The sequence below is a fragment of the Oncorhynchus keta genome, chromosome 14 (genome assembly GCF_023373465.1).
Source record: "Oncorhynchus keta strain PuntledgeMale-10-30-2019 chromosome 14, Oket_V2, whole genome shotgun sequence".
Lineage (NCBI taxonomy): Eukaryota > Metazoa > Chordata > Actinopteri > Salmoniformes > Salmonidae > Oncorhynchus > Oncorhynchus keta.
Window position 1 is genome coordinate 12403191 of NC_068434.1, and position 22500 is coordinate 12425690.

At 43.3% G+C, this 22500-nt stretch overlaps 1 protein-coding gene across 3 annotated transcripts in view; it reads right to left on the reverse strand.

Moving 5' to 3' along the window:
* LOC118392863 (glutamate receptor ionotropic, delta-2-like) overlaps window positions 1–22500 on the reverse strand; it is a 716766-nt gene that overhangs the window by 33590 nt on the left and 660676 nt on the right. For all 3 annotated transcript variants that reach the window (XR_008063741.1, XR_008063742.1, XM_052461119.1), the window contains exon 14: window positions 4250–4416. Coding sequence is in view for 1 of the 3 variants with exons in the window: in XM_052461119.1 (XP_052317079.1) it covers window positions 4250–4416 (167 nt within the window). In the remaining 2 variants the exon portion in view is untranslated. The remainder of the gene's footprint in view (window positions 1–4249; window positions 4417–22500) is intronic.

A 22500-nucleotide genomic window follows, 5' to 3' on the forward strand; every position in this document is an offset into this window, starting at 1 on the left:
TTGTTTAAGCAAGTCAGCCATATCAACCATGTTTTTTAAAAAGGCAGAAAATAAGGCTGAATGAACAGTTTCGTTGCCAGACAAGGCTCCACTGATAGCCAGGTGTAGCAGTGGTAAGGTGTTGGAACTCTGCTGTCGGGACTGTCACGCCTGCCCCCACTCTCTCTCCCTGGCACTCGAGGGCGCCAGGCTACCCAGCATTACGCACTACTGCCACCATCATTACGCACACCTGACTGTAGACCCTGCCACATACCTCTTGTGTCTGAGCCGTTGAATTGAGATTCTACTTTATCTCTATACTGACGCTGAGCTTGTTTGATTGCCTTGCGGAGGGAATAGTTACACTGTTTGTATTCGGTCATGTTTCCAGTCACCTTGCCCTGATTAAAAGCAGTGGTTAGCGTTTTCAGTTTCACGCGAATGCTGCCATCAATCCACGGTTTCTGGTTTGGGAATGTTTTAATCGTTGAGATGTCGTTCCCATAGCAACTGTAACTGAGCTAAACGACTACCGCCCCGTAGCACTCACTTCCGTCATCATGAAGTGCTTTGAGAGACTAGTCAAGGACCATATCACCTTCACCCTACCTGACACCCTAGACCCACTCCAATTTGCTTACCGCCCAAATAGGTCCACAGACGATGCAATCTCAACCACACTGCACACTGCCCTAACCCATCTGGACAAGAGGAATACCTATGTGAGAATGCTGTTCATCGACTACAGCTCGGCATTTAACACCATAGTGCCCTCCAAGCTCGTCATCAAGCTCGAGACCCTGGGTCTCGACCCCACCCTGTGCAACTGGGTACTGGACTTTCTGACGGGCCTCTCCCAGGTGGTGAGGGTAGGCAACAACATCTCCACCCCGCTGATCCTCAACACTGGGGCCCCACAAGGGTGCGTTTTGAGCCCTCTCCTGTACTCCCTGCTCACCCACGACTGCGTGGCCACGCACGCCTCCAACTCAATCATCAAGTTTGCGGACGACACAACAGTTGTAGGCTTGATTACCAACAACGACGAGACGGCCTACAGGGAGGAGGTGAGGGCCCTCGGAGTGTGGTGTCAGGAAAATAACCTCACACTCAATGTCAACAAAACTAAGGAGATGATAGTGGACTTCAGGAAACAGCAGAGGGAACACCCACCTATCCACATCGATGGAACAGTAGTGGAGAGGGTAGTAAGTTTTAAGTTCCTCGGCGTACACATCACAGACAAACTGAATTGGTCCACCCACACAGACAGCATCGTGAAGAAGGCGCAGCAGTGCCTCTTCAACCTCCAGGAGGCTGAAGAAATTCGGCTTGTTGCCAAAAGCACTCACAAACTTCTACAGATGCACAATCGAGAGCATCCTGTCGGGCTGTATCACCGCCTGGTACGGCAACCGCTCCGCCCACAACCGTAAGGCTCTCCAGAGGGTAGTGAGGTCTGCACAACGCATCACCGGGGGCAAACTACCTGCCCTCCAGGACACCTACACCACCCGATGTCACAGGAAGGCCATAAAGATCATCAAGGACAGCAACCACCCGAGCCACTGCCTGTTAACCCCGCTATCATCCAGAAGGCGAGGTCAGTACAGGTGCATCAAAGCTGGGATCGAGAGTCTGAAAAACAGCTTCTATCTCAAGGCCATCAGACTGTTAAACAGCCACCACTAACATTGAGTGGCTGCTGCCAACACACTGACTCAACTCCAGCCACTTTAATAATGGGAATTGATGGGAAATGATGTAAAATATATCACTAGCCACTTTAAACAATGCTACCTAATATAATGTTTACATTCCCTACATTATTCATCTCATATGTATACGTATATACTGTACTCTATCATCTACTGCATCCTTATGTAATACATGTATCACTAGCCACTTTAACTATGCCAGTTTGTTTACATACTCATCTCATATGGATATACTGCACTCAATAACATCTACTGTATCTTGCCTATGCTGCTCTGTACCATCACTCGTTCATATATCTTTATGTACATATTCTTTATCCCCTTACACGTGTGTCGATAAGTTAGTAGTTTTGGAATTGTTAGCTAGATTACTTGTTGGTTATTACTGCATTGTCGGAACTAGAAGCACAAGCATTTCGCTACACTCGCACTAACATCTGCTAACCATGTGTATGTGACAAATACAATTGGATTTGATTTGCTTCCCTCATCACGCGCATCCGCAATTCATTGGACTCATCTGGACTCAAACACTTGTGATGTTACCTTCCCTATAACTGTCTATTCCCCAGCTCTGTTCCCCACTCTTGCATTAATTGTCGTATGTCATTGTGCTACCCGTTTCTGACGCTGTTCCTGTCTTGTTCCATATTAAATGTTCAATCTCCGTACCTGCCTCTCTACTCCAGCATCAGTTCTTACAGGAACAGCTTTATATATGCCAGAACAGTTGTGGGTATCATTTGTCACCATTAAAGTGCAACTAATGTATTGTTTTGTGTAATGGCTTTGCTGGCATGCATCCCACAATTATTATATATTTTTTTGCCCCACCAAGATTTCTATGCTAAAATGGCTATTGGTTTAGGGTTAGAGATACAATTAGGGTTAGGGTTAGAATTAGGGAAAGGGGATAGTGCTTAGGTTTTAGAGTTTAAAGTTACAGGTAAAGGTTAGAGTTAGGGTTAAGGTTAGGGTTATGGTAAGGGTTAAGGTTAGGGGTTAGAGAAAATAGGATTTTGAATAAAAATGTATTTTAGGTCCCCACAAGGATAGAATAATGTGTGTGTGTGTGTGTATTTACCTTGTATTGCATGGTTCTTGCAGACTTATCACAGAACAGTACGGTAGCACTTGATTTGACTTATTACTCTTTATAATGCTTTATACCAGGGGCGTAAATACCCCCCCCCCCCACATTCTGAAATTGCATTTTTGTCTCCCTCCAGTTTTAACATTTTAATGTGATACAAAAGCCGGCAACAGTGTGATTTAGGACCATGAGGATGCCTCCGAGCGGTCGGGTAGGCTGTTTGGAGTGTTTATCCGTCTGGATAAAAATGAAATATATATCTATATATATGTACAGCTCTGGAGACCACTACACAATTATCAGTGTCTCTGGTTTTACTATTTACAGGTATGTGTTTTGTTAAAATTAACATTTTTGTTTTATTCCAGAAACTACTGACTGTGAAATTTGGTGGAGGATCGGTGATGATCTGGGGGTGCTTCAGCAAGGCAGGAATCGGGCAGATTTGTCTTTGTTAAGGACGCATGAATCAAGCCACGTACAAGGTTGTCCTGGAAGAAAACTTGCTTCCTTCTGCACTGACAATGTTCCCCAACTCTGAGGATTGTTTATTCATGCCATACAGCCTGGTCAATCAATGTGTGGATGGAGGACCACCAGATCAAGACCCTGTCATGGGACAATGCTCCATGCCACACAGCCTGGTCAATCAATGTGTGGATGGAGGACCACCAGATCAAGACCCTGTCATGGGACAATGCTCCATGCCACACAGCCAGGTCAATCAATGTGTGGATGGAGGACCACCAGATCAAGACCCTGTCATGGGACAATGCTCCATGCCACACAGCCTGGTCAATCAATGTGTGGATGGAGGACCACCAGATCAAGACCCTGTCATGGGACAATGCTCCATGCCACACAGCCAGGTCAATCAATGTGTGGATGGAGGACCACCAGATCAAGACCATGTCATGGCCAGCTAAATCTCCAGACCTGAACCCCATTGAAAACCTCTGGTATGTGAACAAGAAGAATATGGATGGTCACAAGCCATCAAACAAAGCCGAGCTGTTTGAATTTTTGCACCAGGAGTGGTATAATGTCACCCAACATCAGTGTGAAAGAGTGGTGGGGAGCATGCCAAGACGCATTGAATTTGATTGAAAATCAAAGTTATTCCACCAAATATTGAACATTAGTATGGTGTTGTTTAAAAATGAATATGAACTTATATTCTTTGCATTATTCGAGGTCTGACAACACTGGATATTTTTTATTATTTTGACCACTTTTCTGCAAATAAATGCTCTAAATGACAATATTTTTATTTGGAATTTGGGAGAAATGTTGTCAGTAGTTTATAGAATAATACAAAAATGTTAATTTTACCCAAACACATAGTAAATCCAGAGAAACGGACCATTTTGCAGTGGCCTCTTCATTTTTTCCAGAGCTGTATATGATGCCCCCCCCACTTCTAAAACCAAAGTTGCGCCCCTGCTTAATTCTGTACCTCTGGGAGAAGATGTCCCTGTATGGACTGCCGTGCTGCATGGCGAAGCCGTAGCCCCGATCTGGTGCATTGCTCCCCACAGTGTAGAAGGAGCAGTCCTCGTCATTGATGGCCATATACTCCAGCACTGCCGAATCCCACACAAAGGCAAAACGCCCGTACTTCACCTGAGAGAAAAGTAAAAACACAGACATAAAAATAACTGAGTGTATTCATGAGGGTCAAACTGCTGTGTTCTACGCCCTTTCTTGTAATTCTATTTCTATGATTAGAAACAGATATAGAAACACATAACACTATACGAACTATATGTTGACACTCGGGTAGAGAGATGGTAACATGATTGAACATGAACATTAACCGTGACTAATTGTGTCGTATGCACTGTGGAGTAGAGTGAAGTGTTGCCCCTAGACGCTGATCTTGGGTCAGTTTTTGCATTTTCCACAGTAGTCAAGGTCAGGATTTTTTTTTCTTGTTTTAATTGTACATGGTCCCTGACAAATCAATCAATACAATCTAAAAGAAGACATACATGATTACGTTACTCTGTAATTGGAATATAATATGTTATTTTAATGTGAAGCTGTAGCGAGTGCATGTTATAGCTTAATATTCATCACACACTATGTCAGCCCTTTCATCTGTTTCAAGGGGGGGACGTCTAGGTGAAAATGGCCTGCGTCCCAAATGGCACCCTATTCCCTATACAGTGCACTCAAAAGTAGTGCCCTATCAAAGGTATAGGGTACCATTTGGGATGTACCCATATGGTAGCTGTCTGATCTCCTCGTCTCAGGGTCTACTGTGTGAGCCAAATCACCAAATAAGAGTATTTCATATTCAGACATGGGCAATCACGTTGAACCCCGTCCAGACACAGACTGGTGTCAGGTGCCTGAAAATCTCATTACAGTTAATGATACGTCAAGAGTCCAAATACAGTTCTATCCCAATGGGCCCTGGTCAAAAGTAGCGCACTGTATAGGGAATAGGGGGCCATTTGGTAAGCAGTATTATATTCCTTCTTCTGGATTCCCTTTATTTTTTATTTACTATTTTACCTTAACTGACTTTCCAAGTTAAATAAAGAACACATTCTTATTTTCAATTCAGGGACAAAACGACAGATTTTTACCTTTCGGTTACAAGTCCAACACTCTTAACCACTAGGCGACCTGTCACCCCATTATATCACAGGGTCTTACAGATTTACTTCCAGGAAAATGATGTTGGGTCCATCAGTTCTACTGGCTTGGAAGTTCAGATGACATCTGACCACAAGCATACACAGTGGCTGTTGAGGTTACTAGTCAATCATAGCCAGCAAGGAGTTTTATGGGATCAGAATGAACCATTTTTGGATTTATGTACGCAACAAAATTCAACAGAAACACAATGGCACAACATCTTTCTGCATGTACTGACGTTTCCCTCTGGGAAAAATAAAAGCAATTATATTATTTTCTTTTGTATTCTATTTTATGGTTGTCACATGCAAGACAGATGTGAGCTAGTAAGATGTGTCTCCTTGTTCAAATATGCTTTTATGGCATTTTTTTACCCCTTCAAATGTCTCTTATCTCCTCCCTGTCTCTTGTGCCCTCTTTTCTCAACACTTGATGAGTGTTTCTTTGTTTTTCAGAGAAGGCTATTATAATGGAATACATGGTTGATGATGATATTATCTGCAATAACCCAAAACCCATTTTAAACTAATGATATAGTAATGGGTGATCTAAATAGGAAGGTTCAGTCAAGAATGGGGCGGAATCCTTCGGAAACATTTATAGTGTATAATTTCCTCCACATATGAGAAATGTCCTTGAAAGTGTCTCGAGAAAGTTGATCTACTTCATCACATGACATCATTAAAAAATGTAACAAAGCGATGTGCAAAACATTTCCTTTCATCAACACTTGAAGTCCTTTAAAATGTTTATATGGTCGTTCTTATCCCTTATAATGTCAGACATCTACTGCGCAGGGAAGAAATGTCGAGATTCCTATTGATTACCAAACCATTTTCAGAGGAGAGCACGGAAGTGTAAAAAACAAGCAGGTACCACAAAGTCCTCGCCTTTATTGATGCGATTCCAAGAAAAACAACTATAAATAGACTAGTAGAAACAGAAAAAAAGAGAGCGGGAACAGGAGGAGTTGAAGGGTAGAAGTCAGGTAGTGGTTTATGAGAGGAAAAGCAGTGAGAAACGTCTTTCCGAATGGAGCGAGAGCAGCCTGCCAGGAGCCAATCAGAAGGGCCCTGATAATTATTAAAAGGCATTGTCGTCAAACACCGGGCACCCGGTGAATCCTAATCACATCATTGTCTTTTCTCTGAAATATGACTGCACTACTCACTAGATCCGTAATCGTGAAATTAAAGCCGTCCATCCATTCCCCTGGGGTACGTTGGGGTAGCCTAATGTCGTTTACGTGAAATATGTTTGTTGTCATTGGTTGTACAGCGTTTTTAATTTCGCATCATCATTTAAAAGCAGGTGATGGCCTCGAAGCTGAGTTGTAATTACCGTGACGTGAGCATACAGAGTGTTTAATGCTTAATTAACACAAATACCCTTCCTTTCGCTACATGATACTGTAGCTTACACCGATGTCAGGGTCTACATTGTAGACAGAATACACAGGGGAAAAGTCAATTACATGAAATGTACAACAAACCAAATCAATCTCAAGTTTGGGGTTAATAAATGCTGTAGATCAAAATCAAGTCTAACACACTATAGCAATTTAATTTGCAAATCGTCGAACTCCCCCTTTTACGGCACATGTTTTTAGTTTGCTAACTGGTTGTGATTACTGTACCCGTAAATTATTTCAAGCGCTCATTATTTCAAGCGCTAACGTTGTAGAGGATTTAGAGCTTCACACTCAGCTTAAATGAGGAGATCCTCATTTAATTACACATTTTTAAAACATTTATAAGAACTACCATGGTGCCAAATATCAGACAGAAGACTTGGGAGAACAGGCTAGAGCTATGTGTGTCCCAAATGCCATAGGGCTCTGGTCAAAAGTAGTCCACTAGATAAGGAAGGGTGCTATTTCTGACTCAGACTTCTTTGTGGCTTGTTCAGATCATCTTCTCTAGCAGACTTCAAAAGACTGAAACACTGAAGGGCATGTTTTCCAATCTTGCCTCATGATTAAAGTCCTCACACATACCTAAAGTGGTATTTTCTCTCAATCAGTTTAAAGTTCATTAGAAGGGGCTCATATTTAGGGTTTTAACTCTCTAAAATGGTGGTTAATGCTTGTGCTTTGTTCTTCATGTCTGGGCTATCTCAAATGATTCTGTGGCAGCACACAACTGGTAGAGAGTCACAAAGGGAGGAACTCACAGCGACTGCATGAGTGGAGTATTCAAACAAGTATGTTGACATTATGTACAAATCTGTCATAGGCGTGTGTAAAGTAGAGGGTTCCAAAGGTTAACAATGAGAGTTACTGGAATCAAGGGTTGATGAACATGTGGCAGATTTAGGGGATTAACGTTAGGGTTAGAGTTATGGTTAAGGTTAGGGTTAGAATTAACATTAGGGATAGCGTTAAGGATAGGGTTAGGATTGGGATTAACGTTAGGGTTAGCGTTAAGGTTAGAGTTACGGTTAAGGTTAGGGTTAGGATTGGGATTAACGTTAGGGTTAGAGTTACGGTTAAGGTTAGGGTTAGGATTGAGATTAACGTTAGGGTTAGCGTTAAGGTTAGAGTTACGGTTAAGGTTAGGGTTACGTATTTACACAATGTGGGTGCAAAGCAACTGCTTTTTCTACGTTGTGTTTTCAGGTCAGGATACCTGAGGCGGAACAGGCCCGTATCCACCAACCGTCTCAGAGTAGAAAATGGATGGTTTTCAGGTCAGGATACCTGAGGCGGAACAGGCCCGTATCCACTAACCGTCTCAGAGGAGAAAATGGATGGTTTTCAGGTCAGGATACCTGAGGCGGAACAGGCCCGTATCCACCAACCGTCTCAGAGTAGAAAATGGATGGTTTTCAGGTCAGGATACCTGAGGCGGAACGGGCCCGTATCCACCAACCGTCTCAGAGTAGAAAATGGATGGTTTTCAGGTCAGGATACCTGAGGCGGAACAGGCCCGTATCCACTAACCGTCTCAGAGTAGAAAATGGATGGTTTTCAGGTCAGGATACCTGAGGCGGAACAGGCCCGTATCCACCAACCGTCTCAGAGGAGAAAATGGATGGTTTTCAGGTCAGGATACCTGAGGCGGAACAGGCCCGTATCCACCAACCGTCTCAGAGTAGAAAATGGATGGTTTTCAGGTCAGGATACCTGAGGCGGAACAGGCCCGTATCCACCAACCGTCTCAGAGGAGAAAATGGATGGTTTTCAGGTCAGGATACCTGAGGCGGAACAGGCCCGTATCCACCAACCGTCTCAGAGTAGAAAATGGATGGTTTTCAGGTCAGGATACCTGAGGCGGAACAGGCCCGTATCCACCAACCGTCTCAGAGGAGAAAATGGATGGTTTTCAGGTCAGGATACCTGAGGCGGAACAGGCCCGTATCCACTAACCGTCTCAGAGGAGAAAATGGATGGTTTTCAGGTCAGGATACCTGAGGCGGAACAGGCCCGTATCCACCAACCGTCTCAGAGTGGAAAATGGATCGTAAATATTAACAATAGAGACGTTTTACTCCTACTCTCACGGGTCAAATAAAAGCTATGCATGAAACCTCTTTAGTCATAAGAGACACACCAAGTCGACAGATATTTAGGAGACCTCATGTGCTGTCATAACCAGTTAAGAGTTACCAACAGGCATCTTGATACTAGAAAAATGCAGGGAGTCAGTGGTTGAAGTTGTTGAAATAATATTTTGATATGTCAATATAATCCATCTGTAAATAATCTAGATCTACCTGCAACAGTATCTCTCGCACTTTGACAATGATTTCACAGGAGGCATACTTATAACCACGAGGCTAATAAATAAACACATTTTTTTATTTATTATTGAATTACCACCTACATCATGTTATTTCAAGTTATCCATTTGGAGTACAAAATCACATGAGTAAAGAAATGTCTAAGTTTGGCATCCTTAAAAGTTGAGCAACTGAAGGAATCTAAGGCTTATGTTAACTTTGATTGCGTTCGATGAAAATCAGAGACCTTTAATACGTTGTATGCAACATTATCGGCAAGTGACTCGATGCCTACTGTAATGCCTACTGTAATGCCTACTGTAATGCCTACTGTAATGCCTACTGTAATGCCTACTGTAATGCCTACTGTAATGCCTACTGTAATGCCTACTGTGCCAACGAGATTTAGGGTTGTTAAACAGGAGTGACGAGTGTGTTGATATAATGGTAATTGTTGTCAAAATTCCACTTTTTACAACCATCAGAATTGGTTAAAAAAAATGGATGCATGCCAACATACAGTATTAGACAATAATTAAGAGTAGGCAAATTGATTATGTCATGTGGAAATTTCCACATTTGATGTACAGTCACATTCACTGAGGTTGTCTGAAGAGTGCTATAGAGTTCACAGTCTGGTCATGCCTCATCAGGATTGGTTATTCCCCAATTTACAACAATGTCAATAAGTTTCATCACTATCTTTCCTTTGCGGTACCTCAAATTGTCAAGAACACCAGCTGAGTTGATTTTATTCCTGTCTCAGAGTTTGTCTGGGCAGTACCTTCACATCTGTAACGTCGTTCTTCGTTTGTGGAAAGAGAGTCGGACCGAAATGCAGCGTAGTGGTTACTCATGACTTTAATAGAAAAAGTGACACATGAAATAACGATACAAAATACAAAACAACAAACGGAACGTGAAACCTAATTACAGCCTATCTGGTGAAACTACACAGAGACAGGAACAATCACCCACGAAATACAAAGCAAAACCAGGCTACCTAAATACGGTTCCCAATCAGAGACAACGAGAATCACCTGACTCTGATTGAGAACCGCCTCAGGCAGCCACGCCTAAACAACACCCCTACTCAGCCGCAATCCCAATAATACAAAAACCCCAATACGAAATACAACAACATAAACCCATGTCACACCCTGGCCTGACCAAATAATTAAAGAAAACACAAAATACTAAGACCAAGGCGTGACAACATCATCCTAATTCCTACTCTGAACTGGGAGTTATTTTTGTCTTAAAACAGGTTTTAACCAGATTCCTAAGACCTTTTTTGATGCGTTATGGATACCATCCCAGGTCAGAAGAAGGTCAGACTACCTGAGGAAAACCAGGTCAGTCACAGACCAAGGCTACCTGAGGAAGAAGAAGGCTATCTGAGACAGACCAAGGCTACCTAATGAAGACCAAGGCTACCTGAGGAAGAACAAGGCTAACTGAGGATGAACAAGGCTACCTGAGATAGACCAAGGCTACCTGAGACAGACCAAGGCTACCTGAGACAGACCAAGGCTACCTGAGACAGACCAAGGCTACCTGAGATAGACAAAGGCTACCTGAGACAGACCAAGGCTACCTGAGATAGACCAAGGCTACCTGAGACAGACCAGGCTACCTGAGACAGACCAAGGCTACCTGAGACAGACCAAGGCTACCTGAGATAGATCAAGGCTACCTGAGACAGACCAGACTACCTGAGACTGAGACAGACCAGGCTACCTGAGACAGACCAAGACTATCTGAGACAGACCAGGCTACCTGAGACAGACCAAGGCTACCTGAGACAGACCAAGGCTACCTGAGATAGACCAAGGCTACCTGAGACAGACCAGACTACCTGAGACAGACCAGGCTACCTGAGACAGACCAGGCTACCTGAGACAGACCAAGACTACCTGAGACAGACCAGGCTACCTGAGACAGACCAAGGCTACCTGAGATAGACCAAGGCTACCTGAGACAGACCAGACTACCTGAGACAGACCAGGCTATCTGAGACAGACCAGGCTACCTGAGACAGACCAAGACTATCTGAGACAGACCAAGGCTACCTGAGACAGACCAAGGCTACCTGAGACAGACAAAGGCTACCTGAGATAGACCAAGGCTACCTGAGACAGACCAAGGCTACATGAGATAGACCAAAGCTACCTGAGATAGACCAGGCTACCTGAGATAGACCAAGGCTACCTGAGACAGATCAAGGCTACCTGAGACAGACCAAGGCTACGTGAGACAGACCAGGGTTCCCTGAGACAGACCAGGCTACCTGAGACAGACCAAGGCTACCTGAGACAGACCAGGGTTCCCTGAGACAGACCAGGCTACCTGAGACAGACCAAGGCTACCTGAGACAGACCAGGGTTCCCTGAGACAGACCAGGCAGCCTTGGTCTACCTGGTCTCAGAGACCTTTAATACCTGTATTGTTGGTCTCAGATACAAACAAAACCTTTCTTTCTCAATTCAATTCAATTCCAGGGCTTTATTGGCATGGGAAACATATGTCTCTCCCTCTCTCTCTCTCTCTCTCTCTCTCTCTCTCTCTCTCTCTCTCTCTCTCTCTCTCTCTCTCTCTCTCTCTCTCTCTCTCTCTCTCTCTCTCTCTTTCTTTCTCTTTCTCTCTCTCTTTCTCTCTTTCTCTCCCTCTCTCTCTCCCTCTCTCTCAAATTATTACAGAAAAAGCTCAAACTATCTTAGATTACTGACGGAGCATCCCTCGGCACCTCCACCACCCTCTAGTGATAGTTAGGTCTCCTGTAGGACACATGGATACACAGGGGATGACTAGGGAGCAGTAGAGAGAGGAGAGGAGAGAGAGGAGAGGAGAGAGAGGAGAGGAGAGAGAGAGAGAGAGGAGAGGAGAGAGAGGAGAGAGAGGGAAAAAGATGAAAAGGAATGTGTGAAAGTTCCTGTGTCCCGATGCACCATCAATTAACATCACTCCTCCCTCTGCTCCTCAGCCTCCTCTTATACTCTCTCTCACTCTCCCTCCCACTCCCCAACCTTCTGTTTGCACTGACAGAGCTTCCTCTCTAAAAGTCCCTCGCCGCCTTCCAGCTCCCTCTCCAGGCTCTCTCTGCATCTGTTCAGATGCCTCACGCTCCCCCACCATGCATGTGTTTGTTTTCAAGGAATCAGGAAGCATTTTGTGATAAAACCACAGTGAGTTTTTCTCTGATCATTCTGCACTATGGTTGGTCTTTGGGCTCAGTGAAGATAGTCTTTCCCAACAGCACCTCTATCACAGTGGTGGGCACGAGTTGGCACACAGGTGGCATACCCACAATCGCAGGTGCGCTTGACAGTATTGATTTATTTATCTGTTATTTGACCAGGTAAGTTGACTGAGAACACATTCTCATTTGCAGCAACAACCTGGGGAATAGTTACAGGGGAGAGGAGGGGGATGAATGAGCCAATTGTAAACTGGGGATTATTAGTTGACCTTGATGGTTTGATTGGGAATTTAGCCAGGACACCGGGGTTAACACCCCTACTCTTACGATAAATGCCATGGGATATTTAATGACCGCAGAGAGTCAGGACACCTGTTTAACGTCCCACCCGAAAGACGGCACCCTACACAGAGCAGTGTCCCCAATCACTGCCCTCAGGCATTGGGATATTATTTAGACCAGAGGAAAGAGTGCCTCCTACTGGCCCTCCAACACCACTTCCAGCAGCATCTGTTCTCCCATCCAGGGACTGACCAGGACCAACCCTGCTTAGTTTCAGAAGCAAGCCAGCAGTGGTATGCTGGGTGGTATGCTGGGTGGTATGCTGGGTGGTGGTGACAGACCACCACCATGTGTGACAATTTCTTCTCAGCCGTTTGTTTTCCACCTTAATTAAAGCTAGAATCTGCAGTTGCTACATACATTTTGGACTTGTAAATTAATGATACTATATATACCCATTGATTTTTGAAGAATATAACTTATGCCTCATGAGCTTAGTTCAACTGTCGTACCTCATCAGAACCCAAACTTGTTTTCCTCCAGTGTTTGTTAAAAACGTAAGTAAACAAACATGGTATAGCTTCAAAACTATAATGGATGTTCAGTCTTTGCATCCATTGCTCTGTCTATGAACAACAGCTGGTGCACGAAATCTAAGGAAGTCTCTAGATTTTGCTCACCTGACGTAAAGTATATTGTGATAAATTGCAGACCACACTACTTGCCTAGAGAGTTTTCAGCTATACTTTCCTTGGCTGTTTATTTACCACAACAGACAGATGCTGGCACAAAGACAGCACTCAGTCAGCTGTATAAGGAAATAAGCAAACAGGAAACCATTCACCCAGAGGCGGCGCTCCTTGTGGCCGGAGACTTCAATGTAGGGAAACTTAAATAAGTTCTACCAAATTTCTATCAACATGTTAAATGTACAACCAGAGGGAAAAAAATTGTAGATCACCTGTACTCCACACACAGAGATGCGTACAAAGCTCTTCCTCGCCCTCCATTTGGTAAATCCGACCACAAGTCTATCCCCCTGATTCCTGCTTACAAGCAAAAATGAAGGCCTGTTAAACAGCCACCACTAACATTGACTGGCTGCTGCCAACACACTGACTCAACTCTAGCCACTTTAATAATGGGAATTGATGGGAAATGATGTAAAATATATCACTAGCCACTTTAAACAATGCTACCTAATATAATGTTTACATACCCTACATTATTCATCTCATATGTACATGTATATACTGTACTCTATATCATCTACTGCATCTTTATGTAATACATGTATCACTAGCCACTTTAACTATGCCACTTTGTTTACATACTCATCTCATATGTATATACTGCACTCAATACCATCTACTGTATCTTGCCTATGCCGCTCTGTACCATCACTCACTCATATATCTTTATGTACATATTCTTATCCCCTTACACTTGTGTCTATAAGGTAGTAGTTCTGGAATTGTTAGCTAGATTACTTGTTGGTTATTACTGCATTGTCGGAACTAGAAGCACAAGCATTTCGCTACACTCGCATTAACATCTGCTAACCATGTGTATGTGACAAATAAAATTGGATTTGATTTGAATAGTTAACGTGACTATGCATATATGATCAACAGTCGGTTAGCCAATGTGCGTGAGGTAGTATGTACATGAACATATAGTTAAAGTGACTATGCATATAAGATAAACAGAGAGCAGCAGCATAAAAGAGGGGTTGGGGGGGGCACACAATGTAAATAGTCCGGGTAGCCATTTGATTACTTGTTCAGGAGTCTTATGGCTTGGGGGTAAAACCTGTTGAGAAGCCTTTTTGTCCTAGACTTGGCACTCCGGTACTGCCTGCCATGCGGTAGTAGAGAGAACATTATGACTGGGGTGGCTGGGGTCTTTGACAATTTTTAGGGCCTTCCTCTGACACCTCCTGGTTTAGATGTCCTGGATGGCATGCAGCTTTGCCCCAGTGATGTACTGGGCCGTACGCACTACCCTCTGGTCAGATTTGCCGAAAGGAGGGTGAGGGAGGGCTTTGTATGCGTCGCAGAAGTTAGAGTAACAATGATCCAGGGTTTTCCCAGCCCGGATCGCACATTCGATATGCTGATACAATTTAGGGAGCCTTGTTTTCAGATTAGCCTTTTTAAATTCCCAGGCGACAATAAATGCAGCATCAGGATATGTTGTTTCCAGTTTACATAGAGTCCAATGAAGTTCTTTCAGGGCCGTCGAGGTGTCTGCTTGGGGGGGTATATACACGGCTGTGATTATAATCGAAGAGAATTCTCTTGGTAGATAATGCGGTCGGCATTTGATTGTGAGGAATTCTAGGTCAGGTGAACAAAAGGACTTTGAGTTCCTGTATGCTGTTATGATCACACCACGACTCGTTAATCATAAGGCATACACCCCCGCTTTTCTTCTTACCAGAGAGATGTTTGTTTCTGTCGGCGCGATGCGTGAAGAAACCAGGTGGCTGTACCAACTCTGATAATGTATCCAGAGTGAGCCATGTTTCCGTGAAACAGAGAATGTTACAATCTTGTCAAGAGACTGGACATTGGTGAGTAGTATATTCGGGAGCGGTGAGCGATGTGCCCGTCTACGGAGCCTGACCGAAGACCGCTCCGTCTGCCCCATCTGTGGTGCCGTTGTTTTGGGTCGCCTGCTGGGATCCGATCCATTGTCCTGGGTGGTGGACCAAAGAGAGGATCCGCTTCGGGAAAGTCATATTCCTGGTCATAATGTTGGTAAGTTGACGTTACTCTTATATCCAATAGTTCCTCCCGGCTGTATGTAATAAGACTTAAGATTTCCTGAGGTAACAGATGCATTCATTCAATACATTCATGTACAGATGTACATATTACCTCAATTGGCCCTACCAACCAGTGCTCCCGCACATTGGCTAACCGGGCTATCTGCATTGTGTCCCGTCATCCACCACCTGCCAACCCCTCTTTACGCTACTGCTACTCTCTGTTCATCATATATGCCTAGTCACTTTAACCATATCTACATGTACATACTACCTCAATCAGCCTGACTAACCGGTGTCTGTATGTAGCCTCGCTACTGTTTATAGTCTCGCTACTGTATATAGCCTCACTACTGTATATAGTCTCGCTACTGTATATAGCCTCGCTACTGTATATAGCCTCGCTACTGTATATAGCCTCTCTACTGTATATAGCCTCGCTACTGTATATAGCCTCGCTACTGTATATAGTCTCGCTACTGTATATAGTCTTGCTACTGTTTATAGTCTTGCTACTGTTTATAGTCTTGCTACTGTATATAGCCTCGCTACTGTATATAGCCTCGCTACTGTTTATAGTCTTGCTACTGTATATAGTCTTGCTACTGTATATAGCCTCTCTACTGTATATAGTCTTGCTACTGTATATAGCCTCGCTACTGTATATAGCCTCGCTACTGTTTATAGTCTTGCTACTGTATATAGCCTCGCTACTGTATATAGCCTCGCTACTGTTTATAGTCTTGCTACTGTATATAGCCTCGCTACTGTTTATAGTCTTGCTACTGTATATAGCCTCGCTACTGTTTATAGTCTCGCTACTGTATATAGCCTCGCTACTGTGTATAGCCTCGCTACTGTATATAGCCTCGCTACTGTATATAGCCTCGCTACTGTATATAGCCTCGCTACTGTATATAGCCTCGCTACTGTATATAGCCTCGCTACTGTTTATAGTCTTGCTACTGTTTATAGTCTTGCTACTGTATATAGCCTCTACTGTATATAGCCTCGCTACTGTTTATAGTCTTGCTACTGTATATAGCCTCGCTACTGTATATAGCCTCGCTACTGTTTATAGTCTTGCTACTGTATATAGCCTCGCTACTGTTTATAGTCTTGCTACTGTATATAGCCTCGCTACTGTTTATAGTCTCGCTACTGTATATAGCCTCGCTACTGTGTATAGCCTCGCTACTGTATATAGCCTCGCTACTGTATATAGCCTCGCTACTGTATATAGCCTCGCTACTGTATATAGCCTCGCTACTGTATATAGCCTCGCTACTGTTTATAGTCTTGCTAATGTAATTAGCCTCTCTACTGTTTTTCACTGTCTTTTTACTATTGTTTTTATTTCTTTACTTACCCATTGTTCACCTAATACCTATTTTGCACGATTGGTTAGAGCCTGGAAGTAAGCATTTCACTGTTGTATTCGGCGCACGTGACAAATAAACATTGATTTGATTTGAATTTGAAAGTGGTAAAAAGATTTCAGGCCCATCCCTCATCTTTTTACCAAAACAGAGGTAGGGTAAAAAAATAAATATTGTTTGAACTAAGGATTGTAGCTTTAATTAGGCTTGAGCTATCATTACTTCTCTTTGCTTCCTCAGGAAAAATAAAAAACAATTAATAGTCTATCACCAACTATATGCAAATCTGTGAAGCAATTCCCAAAGACGGATATCTGATAACAGAACCCAGAATAATTAGAAACAGATGTTGGAGAAACAGTCCAGGACAGATCACTGGGCTAGAACTAAAATGCCTTTGCTAATAGGTTCTGGCATAAAATTATATAAAACATTTCCATTAAAAAAATAAAAATAAATGTATCCATAATGAAATCCTGCTCAGTTGTTTCAACAGTATATACTGTCTTTTACAATATGCAGTAACAATGAATGGATTCAGATTAAATACGCAGGAGACTATCTGCTACAGTATGGTGCATGCTGGGTAGAGATTCAGATGAAATACCCAGGAGTCTACCAGCTACAGTATGGTGCATGCTGGGTAGAGATTCAGATGAAATACCCAGGACTCTACCAGCTACAGTATGGTGCATGCTGGGTAGAGATTCAGAAACAAGGGAACTACCAGCTACAGTGTGGTGCATGCTGGGTAGAGATTCAGATGAAATACCCAGGAGACTACCAGCTACAGTATGGTGCATGCTGGGTAGAGATTCAGACCCAGGAGACTACCAGCTACAGTGTGGTGCATGCTGGGTAGAGATTCAGATGAAATACCCAGGAGATTACCAGCAGATATTATTGCAGGTGCAGTGATATGCGTGTGTTTGTAGCCCCAACAGTGTAATACTACCTAGCAATACAACACAATATACACATATTCCAAAACATGTAAAGAAAGAAATTAAGAAATATCAGAACATGCAACGTCAGAGTCAACTATTTAAATACACTGTACATGTATATAATGGTGTGTATAGACAGTATGGACAGTATGAATAGACCAAGGTGTACAGCAGTAGTTATATAGTTATATATATACCTCTATTTCGTGTCCTCTGAGATTCCCAAAGATCTGAAAGCAGCTGCGGTCATCCCCCTCTTCAAAGGGGGGGACACTCTTGACCCAAACTGCTACAGACCTATATCTATCCTAACCTGCCTTTCTAAGGTCTTCGAAAGCCAAGTCAACAAACAGATTATGCAATCTGGTTTCATAGCTGGTCATGGGTGCACCTCAGCCACGCTCAAGGTCATAAACGATATATTAACCACCATCGATAAGAAACAATACTGTGCAGCCTTATTCATTGACCTGGCCAAGTCTTTCGACTCTGTCAATCACCACATCCTCATCGGCAGACTCGATAACCTTAGTTTCTCAAATGATTGCCTCGCCTGGTTCACCAACTCTCTGAACTCTCTGATAGAGTTCAGTGTGTCAAATCGGAGGGCCTGTTGTCCGGGCCTCTGGCAGTCTCTATGGGGGTGCCACAATGTTCAATTCTTGGGCCGACTCTCTCCTCTGTATACATCAATGATGTCGCTCTTGCTGCTGGTGACTCTCTGATCCACCTCTACGCAGACGACACCATTCTGTATACTTCTAGCCCTTCTTTGGACACTGTGTTAAAAACCCTCCAGACGAGCTTCAATGCCATACAACTCTCCTTCCGTGGACTCCAATTGCAAGTAAAACTAAATGCATGCTCTTCAACCGATCGCTGCCTGCACCTGCCCTCCAGTCCAACATCACTACTCTGGATGGTTCTGACTTAGAATATGTGGACATGTGAACTACAAATACCTAGGTGTTTGGTTAGACTGTAAACTCTCCTTCCAGACTCGCATCAAACATCTCCAATCCAAAGTTAAATCTAGAATTGATTTCCTATTTCGCAACAAAGCATCCTTCACTCATGCTGCCAAACATACCCTTGTAAAACTGACCATCCTGCCGATCCTCGATGTAGTGTCTGGGATCTACATCTGTTTATATTAGTTACTATGCTGTTACTAAGCAGTAATGTATTACGGCAGTGTTACGTTACCACACCTAATAGGAAATGCACATGCGCACTGGGGTGCCGCGAACTGTAGAGCACGAGGGGTTGTGACTAAATGAAAACTAACTGTACTCCTGTCTCCTATCTGGTCATTTCTCCACAACACAAATATTACACTCGACTTCGGCGATGTCATTTACAAAATAGCCTCCAATACCCTACCCAATAAATTGGATGCAGTCTATCATAGTGCCATCCGTTTTGTCACCAAAGCCCCAAACACTACCCACCACTGCGACCTGTACACTCTCGTTGGCTGGCCCTCGCTTCCTACTCGTCACCAAACCCACTGGCTCCAGGTCATCTACAAGACCCTGCTAGGTAAAGTCCCCCCTTATCTCAGCTCGCTGGTCACCATAGCAGCACCCACCTGTAGTACGCGCTCCAGCAGGTATATCTCTCTGTTCACCAGAAGAGATTGGAGAGATTGGAAACCCAAATTGGTGTACACGGACAAGTTCTGGCGTGGTTTAGATCTTATCTGTCGGAAATATATCAGTTTGTCTCTGTGAATGGTTTGTCCTCTGACATTTACATTTAAGTCATTTAGCAGACGCTCTTATCCAGAGCGACTTACAAATTGGTGCATTCACCTTATGACATCCAGTGGAACAGCCACTTTACAATAGTGCATCTAAATCTTTTAGGGGGGGGGGTGAGAAGGATTACTTATCCTATCCTAGGTATTCCTTAAAGAGGTGGGGTTTAAGGTGTCTCCGGAAGGTGGTGATTGACTCCGCTGTCCTCTGACATATAAACTGTCAATTTCGGTGTTCCTCAAGGTTCCGTTTTAGGACCACTATTGTTTTCACTATATATTTGACCTCTTGGGGATGTAATTCGAAAACATAATGTTAACTTTCACTGCTATGCGGGTGACACACAGCTGTACATTTCAATGAAACATGGTGAAGCCCCAAAATTGCCCTCGCTAGAAGCCTGTGTTTCAGACATAAGGAAGTGGATGGCTGCAAACTTTATACTTTTAAACTCGGACAAAACAGAGATGCTTGTTCTAGGTCCCAAGAAACAAAGATATCTTCTGTTGAATCTGACAATTAATCTTAATAATAATATATGCCATTTAGCAGACGCTTTTATCCAAAGCGACTTACAGTCATGTGTGCATACATTCTACGTATGGGTGGTCCCGGGAATCGAACTCACTACCCTGGCGTTACAAGCGCCATGCTCTACCAACTGTGCTACAGAAGGACCAGTCGTCTCAAATAAAACTGAAGGACCTCGGCGTTACTCTGGACCCTGATCTCCCTTTTGACGAACATATCAAGAGTGTTTCAAGGGCAGCTTTTCTCCATCTACGTAACATTGCAAAAATCAAAATTGATTTCAAGGTTTTACTGCTAACTTACAAAGCATTACATGGGCTTGCTCCTATCTATCTCTTTGATTTTGTCCTCCCGTTCATACCTACACGTACGCTACAATCACAAGACCCAGACCTCCTAATTGTCCCTAGAATTTCTAAGCAAACATCTGGAGGCAGGGCTTTCTTCTATAGAGCTCCATTTTTATGGAATGGTCTGCCTTCCCATGTGAGAGACGCAAACTCGGTCTCAACCTTTAAGTCTTTACTGAAGACTCATCTCTTCAGTGGGTCATATGTTTGAGTGTAGTCTGGCCTAGGAGTGTGAAGGTTCATCTATGAACATTTGAACATCTTGGCCATGTTCTGTTATAATCTCCACCCGGCACAGCCAGAAGAGAACTGGCCACCCCTCATAGCCTGGTTCCTCTCTAGGTTTCTTCCTAGGTTTTGGCCTTTCTAGGGAGTTTTTCCTAGCCAACGTACTTCAACACCTGCATTGCTTGCTGTTTGGGGTTTTAGGCTGGGTTTCTCTACAGCACTTTGAGATATCAGCTGATGTACGAAGGGCTATATAAATAAATTTGATTTGACCCCCAAAACCAATTCTTCCTGTGGCCGCCTCTCCAAAAATCTCTGAAACTAGAAACACTTATCTCCCTCACTAGCTTTAAGCACCAGCTGTCAGAGCAGCTCACAGATTACTGCACATGTACATAGCCTATCTATAATTTAGCCCAAACAACTACCTCTCCCCTACTGTATTTATTTATTTATTTTGCTCCTTTGCACCCCATTATTTCTATCTCTACCTTGCACATTCTTCCACTGCAAATCAACCATTCCAGTGTTTTACTTACTATATTGTATTTACTTCGTCACCATGGCCTTATTTTGCCTTTACCTCCTTTATCTCACCTCATGTGCTCACATTGTATATAGACTTATTTTTCTACTGTATTATTGACTGTATGTTTGTTTTACTCCATGTGTAACTGTGTGTTGTTGTATGTGTCGAACTGCTTTGCTTTATCTTGGCCAGGCCGCAATTGTAAATGAGAACTTGTTCTCAACTTGCCTACCTGGTTAAATAAAGGTGAAATAAATAAATATAGGATGAGCCATGACTACAATACAGTATATACATCTAAAGTGGGTAAAACAGTACGTAAACATTATTAGAGTGACAAGTGTTCAATGACTCTATGTACGTAAGGCAACAGTCTCTAAGGTGCAGAGTAGAGTACCGGGTGGTAGCCGGCTAGTAACAGTGACTAAGGTTCAGGGCAGGGTACTGAGTGGAGGCCGGCGAGTGACGATGATGCGTTGGGCTGACCGCACCACTCTCTTGAAAGCCCTGCAGTTGCGGACAGTGCGGTTGCCGTACCAGGCGGTGATATAGCCTGACAGGATGCTCTCAATGGTGCATCTGTAAAAGTTTGTTGAGGGCCTTATGTATGGTGCATGCTGGGGAGAGTGGAGTAAACACAATTATGGATTGGTGAAAATGCCTTTTTGCCAGCGCTCCCTTCAAAGTAATTTAACAGAAGAAGCCTGGCCCAGGAATGAACCTCACAAGGCTAATGCAACATGGCAGCATAAGCCTCCCACTTCCTTGCAGCAGGGTTGCCACCTCCTGCATTTCAGAGGGAAACACTTTTGTCAGGGGAAAATATTGCATTACATTTGAATTCACCAGACTTAACGATTTATTCAGAGGTTGGACCGCCGGCCATCTTTGTGGTAATAATTAGAAGTAAAAATGTCAATTCAATTTAAATGTCAATGTTGAACCAGCTAAATTGCAGATAGATAGACACCCACCCTGTATTCAAGAGCATGTTGTGTCTCAACCGATTGTGGGTGCAACACAACACTCTTACATGTTGTAATGTAGGGTCTAAGCTACGGACAGTGAATATGTGAATATGAAAATCTGAGAGTACGCGTTTTTAGATTATTTACATTAAGGGTAAAAAAATAAATTGACTGTCTCTTTAATACCCAACAAAGAAGAGGAGCACATAATCTGACATAATCTGACATAATCTGAGCCAAACGGCAGTGGAACTATGAGTTTTACTGAAGAGGATTTGGCTATTGATTTGAAAAAGGAAGTAGAGTTTAACCACTGCATGAACCCATTATGTTTTCCTTTTTTTAAATTACTTAAACAACTGAGAAGTTGCAAGAGTGACATAATTGAAATATTGTCC